Source organism: Calypte anna, chromosome 2, assembly GCF_003957555.1.
Source record: "Calypte anna isolate BGI_N300 chromosome 2, bCalAnn1_v1.p, whole genome shotgun sequence".
NCBI lineage: Eukaryota > Metazoa > Chordata > Aves > Apodiformes > Trochilidae > Calypte > Calypte anna.
Window position 1 is genome coordinate 52,547,377 of NC_044245.1, and position 15,192 is coordinate 52,562,568.

Sequence of the window (15,192 nt, forward strand, 5' to 3'; positions counted from 1 at the left end):
ATTTTAAACCAAAATCATCTAACACAGAGACAGACTGGCAACATCTTTTATTTCAACACACAGACTCTCACTCCTATCTGCCCTCCAGGCTCTCACTATGATGCTCCAGCTGACCACCATTCTCCATCTCAGACTTTGACTTTGTGTACTTTAAAATCCCAGCCATCCTGGCCTGTTGTGGTCACTAACCTCTTTTTGCCTAGGACACACTCTACCACAGTCTAGCCTATTGTCTTCAGTAGGCTTGGAGCTTCCTCCTTGATGCCAAATACCCACTGGATCTTCTGCACTGATCATTTCCCCTTCAGCACTGTGACAAGCTGACCAAAACCAGCACCTCATATGAAAGCCTTTTGCTTTTACCCTGTTGGTCATCTTAGAACAGTTAAAGCTCACCTTCCGAGAACAACATCAAATACCACCAGGAACATCTCTCTTTCTATAATAATCTCTCTTTCTCTGACTTAGGGCTGCCTATATAGGCCATACTGCTTTCAAGTTTCCCCAGAGTAAATGCTGTATAATACAACCAAACCTGCCAGGCAGAAGCAGCTGGCCACGCTGCCCACGCTGCCCACTTTGCTGCTTGGTTTTCTTCCAGTAAAGCCATCATTCTTGTTTTGCCAGCTCTGGTATTCATATCGCATCATTCAAATTTTACTGGAGGGCATCATTATACCTCTGCAAGGCTCTGTTCTCACTGGGTGACAGATCAAGCTCATTTGAGAACTTCAGAGCTGATGTCTGTAGCTGTGCAACTCTCTCGTGAGGCCTTTTGCTGTCACACCTCACCTGCCTCTTAACACAGAGCAGGAGGTGCTTCAGGTTGTCTTGTCTGCTATGTCAAGGGCACCAGCTCAGTCTCAGTTAACCAAATAGCTCACATCACCCCTTTCTGTGTATATTTCAGAGGGGCGGTCACCTATTGCCAGCAGCATACTTGGAAATTACCAAGGCTCAGTCTCTACCAGCATCCAAGGTATTTAATGTATTACTTTAATAATAAGGTATTAACAGATTAGCCTGACCTGCTAGCTGAGCTGACCATCCTCTGATGCAAAACTTAACTCCTTTCCTATAAAGTCACTGGAGAGACAGCGATTTTCTGAACCTGCCCCACTCATGAAGCACACATCCACATAGTGCTGTCTTACCAGCACTATTATTTAAGCATCTGTGACCCAGATTTATTTAAACATTTAGTTCATTGAAAATTCTGACACAAACCAAAGAGGCACAGAACAAATATAATGTTGGATACATTTTTCTGTACCATGTCAACAGTTCAGACTGACTTGATTATGCCAGTCCCTATTTTACCTTGTCAAAAATTAGGAAGGGGAAATCCAGTGGTTTGCAGAATTAGCAACTGACCTGATTACTTTTAGGCCTAAAATTCAGCTGAAAGATAGCATTTTATCAATACTTGCTATCACGTAACCAATGTTTAGTAGTCAGCATGACAGCAAGCATTAGGTTCAATCCAATACCTAATCAAAAGAAATGGGAATTACACTACTCACACAAAACAGGCTTGCAAGTTCTGCTTCCTCCATGTTACTGAGATAGGAGCTACATGGAAGACTAGTCCTTCATTGAGGTTATGATCCACCTAGTTGACACTTTGTCTTTTAAAGCATCATTCTAACCACTACCAGAGATAGCAAAGCAAACCTGAACTACATGGAAAAATACAACTACCCCCGACCTAATCTTTCATGACTAGAGACTGGATCAGCATAGGAAAAAACAAAACAAAAACAAATAGACAAAAAAATCCAGTAACTACAGTTTAAACACTAAGAAATCTGGAAAAAGCTGTTAATCGCATCCCTGTACATTCTATAAACATACATAAAGAGACAGTTGAAAAAACAGGGTTGACAATTTTGATTCTCATCATTCATTACTCATATACTGACTGGGAAATCTTTTCTTCAGTTTGTTTTCTTTTTAAATAACAGAAGACAGAATGATTCCACCTTCAGATATTTATCCAATTTTAAGATTATTCACTTCCAAATAAAAACGGTACATGATGAAGCATCTAGACATAATTTCTGAAAAAAAAAGCAAAAAAGCATTCAAACAATGAAATCCACAAATCACTTGAAGTGGAACACTGGGAAGCCTGTATCAGGCTTAGAGATAAACAGACTAAGGGTAGAAAATTAAAAGCAGACAGATGAAGCAGTTGTGTACTACAGCCCATCACAAGGGTAGATTATCCATCATACAGATCCTGTGCTTGCTACTTGAACAGGTTAACAACAAATCCCTCCTTAAGCATTAGAGACTCAAATGCAATTTGCAAACGCCTAAGTTAAAACACCTGAGAAAAGTACTTTCCTTTAGCCACTCAAATAACAGAGATTTTAAACTGAGCTACTGGAAGGCAGCTTCCATCACAACATTCATAGGGACTGTGCTCAAATTCCAATTTGTTTCATCACAAAAACAATCCATTTGATTTCATTCAGCCTTGTAGAACCATGCTTTATAATACATGTTCTCAGACATGCAAAGCATGATTAGTTTCTGAAAAAACAGACTGAGAGAAAAGGTGGTGTCCGTTTGTTTCAATGCAGCAATATTTGGTTAGAGACAGCTGCTCCATCTCAGTCATCCATATTTAATCCACATTACAGATTCATCAGAGCCCTTCAGAGTACACTTTTCAAAACTCCTCCTCTGAATCACCATTTCTTCATACAGTTGTTTTTACTGTCACACATACTGCTAAGTTTTATTCCCAGCACAGCATCAGCATACAAAGACACTGATGGCATAGCAGTGAAGACTTGAAATCTTCCTGGAGTGTGCACACGGAAACTCTTCTTCAAATCCATTTCCCCAGGAGTCTGCACCATTCTCATTTGGGCTGACACATCCTCCCTCCAGTCACGCAACCTCACATCCAGAAAGGCATTTATTTTTTCTTATTGTACTTAGCTCTAACTGTAAATGAAATTACAGCCTAAGTCCTGACTGCATGGTTGAAGCAGAATCCCTTCTTTGAAGTACCTGTGAAACAAAGTTTGAATACTAATATTTTCCCCACCAACATAACTACTCTTCAAAAATACTCTTAAAAATATAAGATTTAAAACATATTTACGACAGAAATTATTCTATTGCTTTTACAAAGCCATTTCAAAGCAGTGCTTGATCTGCATCATAAACACTATGTCAGAACTGATGTTTTTCCTAGTACTGAGTGTGAAATCTTTATTACAAGCAAAACTTCCCTGCAAGGTAATCTCCCTGAAGTATGAACCTCAAAAAGATGACATAAAAACTGTGTTGCAGATGCAGATGCCAAATGTGTAGTGTATAATTAAAGCTTTCAGTTATAAGAGACAAAATTAGAGACCTCTTCATGATTACAAGCAGCAATTATAACTGACTTGCTCCAAGATAGGCAAGAGGTTAAGATCTAGAGGAGAAACTGGACACTCACATAATTGCTAGCATTTGACAAAATGTGTAGCTCTTCAATGTCTGCAGAAATAAAATAAACATGATACTTTTGCTTAAGAAGTAGATTATAGACCCTTTTCAGAACTACAGCACGCTCAGACATCTTGCTGCATAATGTTTAGGTAACTATTTCATAATATCAAGTCATGATATGGAAATTTCTTTCCTCTGTGAAGCTCTGACCTCAATTTCAACTTCTGAAGACCGACAAACTTGACATACTGGTAAGACTTTCACATTTCTGCAGCTTTGATGATGTCTTGTCTCCTTGTTAGTTTAAATTTACAGATCATACTGGTTAACCCACTGAATGGCAATAAAATCTAATGAAAACAGGGTTTACTACTTCCTTCTGCCTGAAGGAGAACACAAGAAAACACATAAAGTATGGACAGTATTTTTAAGGGTAGCAGCCTGACACCAATTTTTAAGTACTTTCCTGTGGGCTACACAGCAATAGCTTGTAGTTCCCAGCAGTCACAAACATGCAAGCCCAGAAAAGGGCACATTTCCAGTTCTAGTTTTCCTCTAGCATGAGTGCAGTGGTTCCTCCAAGGCAAAGATAACCCACAGGGAATTACTCTAGCCAAAGAGATTGGCTATAGTTGATTTTATCAGCTGAGGTGCCCTTTTATTTTAAACAATACAAGTATTGTTGTATTTCCATTATCTCTGTGTACCCTACAGAAATTATTTTAGTCCATTTAAAGGCTTAAGCTCATACTGCTGTATTGTTTGTGTGTTAGGTTAGGGTTTAGCTTTTTTGGGAGGGGCTTAGGACAGGGGACCAGGTAGGAGGTCATTGAAGCAAAAAATATGCATCTTACAGATTCCATCTTTTCTTTTTCTTGACCAGGCAAGTAACAAATTCCTCCATAGGTATCAGACACTCGAATGCAATGTGCAAAATCTATGTTCAAGAGACTTGAGAAAGGCATTTCCCTTTGGCCATTCAAATAACTTTTGAGACTCTACACAGAAATGCTGCTACAGATCCTAAGACAGCATCTATCACAAGATCGTTCACAGGAATTGTACTCAAGCTAAAATTCATCTCATCGTTTGGTTTCACACAATCTTGTAGTATCACACTACACATACAGTTTTTTAAACATTCATAGCACAATACATTTTTGTAAAGTTAATCTGAGAGAAAAGTTTGATCCTTACAAACTACTAGTAAAAATATATATTTAAGCTCAAGAACAACTAGTTTAATCTTTCATGGAGGCAGGTAACATATTGACTCTGAAAAATAAACATTGAATTGACAGAGGAGATACCAGTATGTTGTGAATTCTAAGTCCCTCATTATACTCTTCTAATGTCTTAAGGCTACCTTTTTCGGTTGGAACAACGAATAACAATTTACTGCATTTTCAAGAATGCAAATCTGACTTTCACCATTTAGAAGGTACTCTGTGTTTACAATCTTCCTTCTCAGACACTTTACAAACAATTAGAATATCCTTCCCCATGTTATAAGCTCAGGTGGGAAAAACGCTTTGTGAAAACTTGGACGGTCAGGGGGACTCCAGCCCTGGCACATATTCAAATCAAGTCACCCCAAATACGTATGTTCAGATATGATCAGGAACTTTAACTGCTTTTTGCATTGTGCCAAAACATAAAGAGAAAAAAAAATAAAGAGGACATCTATCGAGTATGCAGATCATCTTCCTAAAAAAGTTATTAGGGTTATTAGAAAGAATGCAAGTGAATGTTGTGGCCATTGTCTAAACTAGCTCCAGGCTACTGTCTGAACTGTGAGGGAGAACCCCTTTGGTTTCACAATTTCATCTGGTTTTGTTCTACTTAGCCTATGCCATCTATGTGTATTTCTGACTCAGTAGAAACACAACCAGAACTATTATACAAGTTGATAAAATTTATATGAAATTCGTGCAGTTATTCTGATTTCTAATTGACAAAACAGCTGAAGTACTGCTAATGTGTAGCCTTCTGCTGGCATTCAGATCAATATTGTCATAGTGCCAAGATTAGTAGTACTTTTCTACACTAATCTAAAAATAGTTGCCATGCTTCAGTGAAAAAATCTGATTTTTATTTTAAATTTTCCACATCTGCCAGCCCCATGTTATCCCTAATTTTAACCAAGGTGAGTGCAAATATTCCAGTCTACTGTCAAAATAAGAAAACAATAAGCTAAAAGGCCTTCTGACTTACAGGAACACTGATATTCCCTAAACTAAAAGGTCTGGTGTTAACTGGTCAAAATTAATTTCTTCCTCGCCTTTCTTAAATTTTAAACTACGCAGCTATGAATAATTTAGAGGGAAAGAACAACCTAAGCAGGACTAAACCTATAACAGAGAGCAAATAAGGTATGAGCACTCATTAAATAAAATATCTCAAAACAAAAAGCAAACATAGAAAGAACAATAATTTGAAAAAGATGCTATTTCACTATTTCCCACCAACTCTTTTGCACAGCTAAGGAGCTGGCCAATACAACAGTAAAGCTTATTTTCTGAGATGTCACCTTTGCAGTCACAGCAACAATTCAGTGCTTCTTTGCAGATTATCTTATCTGCTAAATTTAAACTGTTAAAGATACCTCATCAGGAATGTCAAAATGGACCATGAAGAAAAACTCTACACCTGGAGTTTGGTAATGGAAACGGTAAATGGAAAATATTTACTCGTACTGTGAAACAGTTTATAAACAATTTTGTTCACTGATTTTCAGAGAGGAAAATTTTCAGTTTAAAACATGAGATAAATGCATTATATTCAATTTGCTTTTAATATACTTAATATGAGAGAAGATACAGTTAAGATGTGTAATAGAATACTGATGTGATATAGGATATGTCATCAAGTCACATCATCATGATTTCACCGATACTACACCATCAACAGCCATATTGACAGGCATTTACTCCTCCTTGTAGCAACAAATACATCCTAAAAGCTATGAAAACCAGCATGATTCTATACAGAAGCACACTGCAATCCCAAAGAGTCTATTTATATTTTTATTCCATCTCACATTTTAATTTTCAAGGTTATTTTGCTGACATTCAAAATATACAGACTAGAATCAGAGAAGAGAGGACAAAGTGCAAGCGAAGTAAGACAAGGAGCGCAAACAAACCTCCATGCAAAGGAAGGAAGGAAGGAAGGAAAGAAAGAGAAGTTACAACACCACAGGGATTTGCTCCTTCCCTTTGTAAGTCTGAGCACTCCCCCACCCTCTTCAAGACTTGCTACAGCAAACCTACTATCACTACACACACATAAACATACACATAATCTGATTTTCTGCTGTAACACTCGGTGCATTTCCCTGCATGTGAAAGACAGTATAAAACTATCACTGCAAAGCAATAATGCATCAGACACTTAAGTTGCAATTGAAAACAGAGATCATAACCAATACCCTTTCCAAACATGCTTTGCTGGTCCCTACTCACCCCCCTCACACCCTTGTCACTTTGCTTTCACAAGCACGATGCTCCTCTCCCCCTTACTGCCTTTAAGTACCAGATCACATCCCCACATACTTTTCCCATATAGAGCAAGCCTCAACCAATCTTCCTCCTTTGCTGCACCCTCCACAGACATGCTCCATGACACACCATCTTCTACATACAGATGCAACAAACCCCACGCCCACCACATACATACCACAAATCTATAGTACACATACCACAAATTTCTTGTATTTATAAATACACTTGTGCGTTCACATAAACCATCACAGCTATGCATACTTGAACACGTAAGTGCCACTCCATTCAACACAAAACACCATACCCTCTATCTGCTACATACATATACAAAGTAGATAATCCTTGCCACACCCATAGCATACATGCCTATAAAAATATTCATACTATTATGCCACGCCAAGTGTTCACTATATATATAGAGATGCAAGCCCATACCAGGCAGCAGTATACAGACACAGCCACATACACACATTGCCATGTCATGTCCCTGCACATCATGTCACGTCTCTGCTACAACACAAATACACAACACATGCACACAGCCAAAAACGCAGCAGACACACGCAGATGCTGTCACGGAGGTGTGTTACTACCCTCATATCCTACCCTGTATCTGTTTTACGCACACATCCCAGGCCACACCCTGGCTTATTGCACAGGCATAAGCATCCAGCACCGTGCCCCACCCCAGCATCCACACCGTAACACCCACCATCTGCTTTGTGGGCTGACACACAGGTTACCTTCATCCCTACTTTATAGAGGGGGGGTGACACACCCCTGTGTCACACCCCAGCCGCTTGACACGCTCACACACACACGCACGATCCCTCCCGTGTTAGACAGGGGGACAGCACACCCCTGCCACACCTGACCTGATCTACACACAGGCAGGCTCCGACCATGGCAGCTCCGGCGTTGGACAGGGAGGCGAGACACCCGTCACACCTCGCCCACAGACACGCAGGCATGTCCTCTCCTCGACGGTGCTATAGCGAGGGACAAAGAAGCCCCACCTGCTCTGGACAGACGGACAGACACACTTCCTCCTCCCCGCTCTTACGGCGGGGGACGGCACAGCCTAGCACAGCCCCTCACAGACACAGACACATCCCCGCTCCCCGCAGGGCCGCGCACCCAGCACCGCATCCGCACCGCCACCGTGCACGCCCGACAACCCCAGGCGTTGCGCCTGCTCCGCCCGCCCGCCCACCCCCCGGTTCCGCCGCCGCTCCACACGGCCCGACCACCGCCCGCTCCCCACCGCAGCGACGACGACGGCGGCGCCGCCCGCCCCACCACATGCACGCTCCGCTTCGCCTCGCCTCGCCGCCGTTCCCCCGCTCTGGGCCCCAAGCGGCCGAGCCGGATGGCGGAGGACGACGCGGGGCAGCGGGCCGGGCCGAGGTCTCACCATGGCAGAGGCGCGGCGGCGAGGCCGGTTGTCCTGGCGACGGGGAGCCCCGAGGAGGGCGCCAGGTGCAACGCCTGCGCGAACACCGCCGCCGCCGCCGTTACCAGAGCCGGGGCGGGGCGGGGCCGCCACCGGCCCATGTGACCGGCACCGCCCCTGCGCCGTGGGTCCGGTCCGGCCCCGCCACCGCCGCCGGCCCCGCCCTCCCGTTCGCCTCAGGTGGCGGTATGGCGGCTTCGGTGGGGGACGGAGGGGTGATCGCCAGGGGCTGCCGGCGGAGGGAGGAAGAGCAAGAGCCGGCCCCGGGCAGGCCTGACCTGGTGGGAGTCCAGGCGGGTCCTGAGCCTGTCAGCTGGACGAGGGAGGGAGGGAGGGAGGGAGGGAGGGCTGTCGCACTGTCCCGGTTCCTCCCGACCCGAAGGCAGCGGTACCTCCCGGCCCTTGGGATTGGGAGCAGCCTGCGTGCTTGTGGGGGAGAGAAGGAGGCAGCTGCGTGCGCTGCTGGAGCTTTGCAGGGGGCTGGTAGTGCAGGTGGAGCTGCCCGTGCTCCTCCACTTGGCAGCCCGGTGTGGGAGGCGAAAGGTTGGCTTTTGGGTGGGAAATGCTGCCCTGTAAACTGGAGGGGATGCGACTGGAGCGCCTGGTTGCTCCTCTTGCAACCGGGGGATGATAACATCCAAAATTGCTACGGAAAAATCCACAAAAGCTTTGTCTGTCAGGGAGCCAGGCGCTTGAAAGTGATGCGTGCTGTCAGTAAGGGCAGGGCTTTTCTGCCAACTCTCTCTGTATAAAACCACTGCCAAAGCCAAATACAATATTGTTAACAGCACACTCACAGGTTACATCTGTTCTGCAGTCACAATACCACATGCGAAACAGGAGATAGGGAAAACCGGGGAGGAGGGGGGGAAATTTATCCCAGCAGGTACTGATTTCTGTTGACTCAGTCCTTCATATTTCTCAGAAATGCAAGTGGCTATTGTAGAATAACAGGAGTTTGCTATTTGGAACAGGCTGTCTTCATTCCTTTAAGGAATGAAACATTCTGGTTTGATTAACAGTAAAAAATAGTTTCTTACAAAAGTGTCCTTGTTCAGAACCCGCATGGAAATAGTTGGTACATGCACATACCATTTGTTGGCGCATCTCTAAATCTGCTGTCTTATACCCTCCAGATTTTGGAGAACAACCCAGTTCATACAGTTGGTCTGGTTTGTATAGGAGGGAAGAAAGCCTCAGAAATGTGAAATATGTATAAACAATTTGGACATGTTCAGCTGAATTGCAGAAGGCCCAGACTTGGCAGTTCCTAAATTCTATTGGTTCACATTAAAAATAAACAAACAAACAAACAAAAAACAACCAAAGATTTTTCTATCACATTATTTTATCACATAGTATTTTTTTTTTTAGTTCAATGCACATCTCTGGGCTGTATTATAGAGATAATGACAATTTTTCCTACCCCTACAGCAAAAAGAAAGAAACTTAAGGAGCTAGAATCAGTTTGAATTGCAACAATGTGAAGAACCAGAAAATTAAAAAGTTAATTTTGCACAAGGAAGGGGCATTGCAAAATAATAACTGTGTTTGAAGAGGATTTCAGGCTAAGTAAGCCAATCAGGATTTGTTTGTTCAAGGGATGCAAGAAAGGAGGCAAGTGTGCAAGTAGACTCTCCGTGGCCTAACATTAGGTCTCATTTGATTGAAAACTATCAGAAGGAGTGGAATATTATAGAACCAACATTTTATGTATGAAAAGACTAGGAAAGCCCTTGTTTCCTCCCCTAAGAAGGAAAAGACAGCCATGTATGTTCCACACCTGTATTTGCTTAGGATGTGCGAGGCTGAAACCTGAATCTTTGCAGCTGGACCAGTTGCTGATCTCGTAGTGACAGGTTACCTATTTTCTGGACTCCTTGTTCTCTATTTTGTGGTATCACTTGAAAAGTCAGCAAAAGCTTACCCCAAAATATCCTCGATATTGACTTGAATTTTGTCAAATAAACAATTAGTTGTGGAAATGAGACTTCAGAAATGTGTGTACTCATGTGTCCTGGTCTGTCTTCTCCATTTCTTGTCCATGGAATGTCTCACTCACATTTGAAGTGTTAAGAGAATATATCAATATTTAGCGTCCTACTTTCAACCATTCCACGGGAGTATTGTGTGGTGTAAAAATTTTCATCCACAAATTCACAGCCAGCTCTAATTTCAGCATTCTTTTAAAATCATTAGGTTTCTATTGAACACCTTTGCACTGGTCATTTTAGATGAACTGTTATTACTGATGTCTTTTTGTAGTTTGTAAGCTGCAGAGCTGTATTCAAGAGCTTGACCTTCAAACTTGACTGTCTGAAGTTCCTCCAAATTGTTCTAGACTCTTGTTGAATGCTGACCAAGTTCCCTTCTTACTTACTTTTTACCAAACTTAAATTAAAATTTGTTTAAATACTTGCCAGAGAAAATTAACAAGTGCCACCTATGAGAGGGTGAGTTAGTAATGTGATTTTGGAGGTCTTTGCTCTTGCTAACCAGCAGCTTCAGAGCCTCTGGGCCATTGGGTCCCACAGCTCAGAAGAGACTTTGAGATTCCAGGAAGCCCATTGCAGAGACTGAGTAGCCCAGTCTTGCAAAAGGAGCTTTCTTCCTTGAGTCCACCCATTCCTGCTTTTCCCAGCTTCATTCTGTAGCCAGGGAAGATTTCCCCATCTGTGTTGTTACCAAACGATGCCAGGCTGCAGTAACTGAACCTTTTCAGTGCAGCAAGACACTTGCCATGTAGTAGCTTCTTGTACAGTGGTCCTTTGATTGTTGGACTCCCTTGAGCCCAACACTCTCCAAATTGAGAAATAGGACAGTATTCTTAGCAATGGAAATGTGCTTATAAAACTACATGTAAATTTTTCCAGGAATTTCCCTCACTGGCTGAAGGAATTTGGCTTGAAACAAGATAATTGTTCAACTTTTCCTTTCCTTTTCCCCATCTGCCTGTATCTGTCAAATGAAATTACATCCCAGAGAATGGTCACAATAAATTTAGGATGCTATAGTTCCCAGCTGTTCATTAAAGCTCTTGCTTCCACAGGATAGCAGAGGCTCATAAAGCTCACTTAGTAGTGCTTCCAGCTAACTTGTACCAAGATTGACAAAGAGCTCACTTAGGATCATTTTAACACAACTCAGCTGTGAAGGATTTAACCTACAGGTGTGTAGGAAAATGGTTATTGGCAGTTGACTCTCTAAACAACTACATTGGGTCTGAAGGGGCTTGTCTTTCCTGAAGATAAGTGATTGTGACAAGAAGGTCTACATCTGTTAATCATCATTATGGGTAAAAAGTGGTGAATCAGTAGAACACAAGTAGTTGATGTTTTAATGTCTGACATGGCTTTTTCATGTGCTACCCTGTGAGAGCTGATAGATCAAGACTCCCCAAACTCTTTTCTTCCCTAAGCATGGCAGTAGCACGTGCTAGCTTTGTGCTAGGATTTATACTTCTGTGGTGCTGCTGTCTTTTCAAAAGTGGCTTTTATACTGCTAGTAATGCACACACCATAGGCTTGGAATATCCTGACCTACCCAGATATTTGGGCCAGCAACCTGACCAAGTCTCATGGTACATCCTCAGCCACATGATTTGTGGATCATGAGAAGCATGTAACTTGCTGGCATGCTGGGCAGCCATGCAGAGAGACCTTGGCAAGCTGCAGAAACAGGCTAAGGGGAATCTCAGGACACTTTGCACAAAGTGCTGCATCTGGGATGCAGTATTCCACACACACCCCCTAAACAGCACAGGCTGGGGACTGGCTAGAAAGCTCTGTAGAAAAGGACCTGGGAGTCCTGGTGGACAAGGAGCTGAACGTGAGTAAGAAGTGCACTCTGGAAGCTGCATTGACAAGGGAGTAGCTTGAAGCTTTGGGGAAAGTGACTGTAACCCTCCATTCAACACCTATGAGATTGCATCTGAAGTACGGTTAGCATCTGAAGTATGGCCCTGATCATCAGAGAGAGATGATGAAAAAATGAAGAGTCCAGCAGAGGAGCACTACAGTGTTTGAGGGCTGCAGCATATGCCAAACAAGGAAAACCTGAGTGTTTGTTTAGTCTGGAGAAGATCAGTGGGACCTAATTGTAGTCTTCTACTACCTAAAAGAGAGGCTGTAAAGAAAATTAAGCCAGACTTTCCTTGAAGGTGTCTCGTGAAAGAATAACAGACAGTAGTCATGAGCTGCAAAAAGGGAAATTCCAGTCAGATATAAGGAGAGATTCAAGGCAACGAGAGTAGCTGAGCACTAGAACAGGGCTCAGAGAGGCAGTGTGGTCTCCGCTGTTGGAAATTTTCAAAATGTGGCTGGAGAAGACTATAAGTAAACTAGTCTTACTTGAAGGTAGCTCTGCCTTGAAATGAAAAAAGTTGGACTAGAAGACCTTTGGAAGTTACCTTCAGATTGTGTTATTCTGTCACTTTGAAGGTATAAAGTTGGCACAAATAGATATATGGTGAATTTCAGATGAAGCCAGTGGAAGTGCAGGAGAAGAATTGGCCTCTTTCAAGTTCAGAAAGTAGGGAATAATTGCAAGTCTGGAGATGCCCGAGCAGCCAAGAAATAGACTGTCATGTCTGTTCAGCCAGTCCAGTGCTTTCCAAAAATCACCAGCTAATGTGCATACCCAGATCTCTGGGTATGTCCCAGCTCATCTTAACACATTGGTGGTCTGGTTGTAGTTCCTGTGCAGTGGCACTGATCATGCTGCTATAGATCTGGAAACCCCAGACAAATAAGGAAACCTTCTGAATCAGACAGAACAATCTGAACCAGACAATATTTGCAGTCAGAGAAAGAAGATGAGTGGCGGCTTTTTGTTTAAGACATTCCCATTACACCCTTTTTCATTTCTTTGAGAGGACAATGTTGGTCTTATCTGTACATTCCCATTGTTTCAGAAAAAAAAAAATTGAAGAAGCATTTTTAAACTGCATTCCATGTCAGTGAATCTTTGCAGCAGGGAATTAATTTACACAAACAAAGATTTAAGCAGATAAAATCTTTGAATTTCACCACAGTCACTCAAATAATTACTTGCCAGTGCTTAACAATTATCTGTGTCTGTGACGTTAGTTCACTAAGCACAAAGCCAGAGAGCTGCTATGGAAGTTCCTCCATATCCAACTCCAGAATTTTCTTTATATGTACTTCTTCTAACATGATACATTTAAAGAACATGCTTTCATTTGCCATTCAGAAGGATCTAATGTTTTTAATTTAATTTCTAGATTAAGTAAGAACTGTTGAAATTTCTATCACATTTGCACTTAGATTTATTTGTAAAATCAGTAGGAAAGTTGACTTGTCTTCCTGACAAGAACATAGTACATATGTTTAACTGCTGTCGCATATATCTATCAACAGTATGCTGATGGAGAGTAACTTTCCATGCAGCATAGACTTGTGGTAGCAGTCTGACCATGTATGGTTTCCCCAGTAGCATAGTATATTTGTCTTAGAGCTATGTTAAAAAAAAAACAAACCAAAGTCAAAATTAGAGAAATAAAAAAATCACTGTAGTAAGATTTGTGTGGTTGCAAATAAAAACAAAACTTAGGTTCACAAGCAGTGTGGTATTTTATGGCATTTCCTAATCTTCTGTGTCAAAATAAATGTCAATAAAACTTACTGTTTAATACTTCTTTGAAATAGTGCCCAGTTGTTGCATTCATGTGAAATATATTACGATGACAGAAACAGTGATGGGATAGGATACCCTTTACAAAGTGCAATAAAATCCTTTGCTCATAAACTGTGCTACTGTGCTTTTTGCCTTTTTTCTTTTTAATTTGCATACATTTGTAAGCCACTCATGAAAGATACAGATGTGACCTCTTGAAGGTATTTTGCAAAGATTTTTGCTTGAGCTTTGTGTTTTCAGAGTTTTGTATTTTTATTTTTTATTTTTTTGCATAAAAGTGCCAGCCAAACATTTTTGGATTGGTGCACTCAAGTTACTGAGTTTAGTAGACCTCATTTGAGTTTAGTTTAAGTGTGTGTTAGCATCCAATTCTGCAGTTTGAAAATGATGTTTGGTAAATCTGTTCTATGCTGTATGGTATGTCTTGGACTTCTCTAATAACATTAGTTTGCAACTGTGAAACCAAAACCTTTTAATGTAGTCAGTTGTTGGTCAGGTAAACTAAAAATCATTGCACCTGTGTTGTCTTAGCAGGGAGAAAACTGAGTGGACTTTTATTGAATAAAAGCAGAAGAGAAGACAAATACTAAAATTTTAAATGGAGAATGAAAATGACTGTGGTCAAATGCCTTGGCAGCATGGTTGCTTTCTCTAAACTTGGAATACACGCTGTTGCTTTAGCAGAACAGCTATTTCATGTCTCTGCCATTTCCATTGTCATATCTTTCTTATTCATGGTTTCTTAAATGTAAAAAATATGCTTGATTTCTTGGAAAAGGAAACATTGTGAAACACTGGACTTTGGATTAGTCTTAAGTGCAGAGAGGTCCTTCTCATCTTGCTCAGCAACAAAAGGTTGGAGCACAATAGGAAATTGAGATGAAGAGATAGCATAGATACCTATTTTCTCAAGTCATCTGGATGGTTTAGAGCTGTTGCTCCTTTCCGTGATGATTCCTTCTGAAATTACCTTTTTGAACTGGATGCCTGAGGCTTTTTATTTGTTTTCATAGAATCTCAGAATGGTTTTGGTTGGAAGGGACCTTTAAGATCATCTAGTTCTAACCCCCAGAATGGGCAGGGACACCTCCCACTAGTTCAGGTTGCTCAAAGCCCCACCCAACCTTA

The 15,192-nt window shown here is 41.8% G+C and overlaps 1 protein-coding gene across 2 annotated transcripts in view; it reads right to left on the bottom strand.

The window, feature by feature from the left end:
• Positions 1 to 8,504, bottom strand: part of FBXL2 (F-box and leucine rich repeat protein 2) — a 51,564-nt gene extending 43,060 nt beyond the window's left edge. The window contains exon 1 of one of the 2 annotated variants that reach the window (XM_030445087.1): positions 8,371 to 8,504. In XM_030445087.1, the coding sequence (XP_030300947.1) occupies positions 8,371 to 8,373 (3 nt within the window). In that variant the 5' untranslated portion in view covers positions 8,374 to 8,504. The remainder of the gene's footprint in view (positions 1 to 8,370) is intronic. The other variant, XM_030445088.1, reaches the window with a different exon arrangement.
• Positions 8,505 to 15,192: the final 6,688 nt, after the last annotated feature.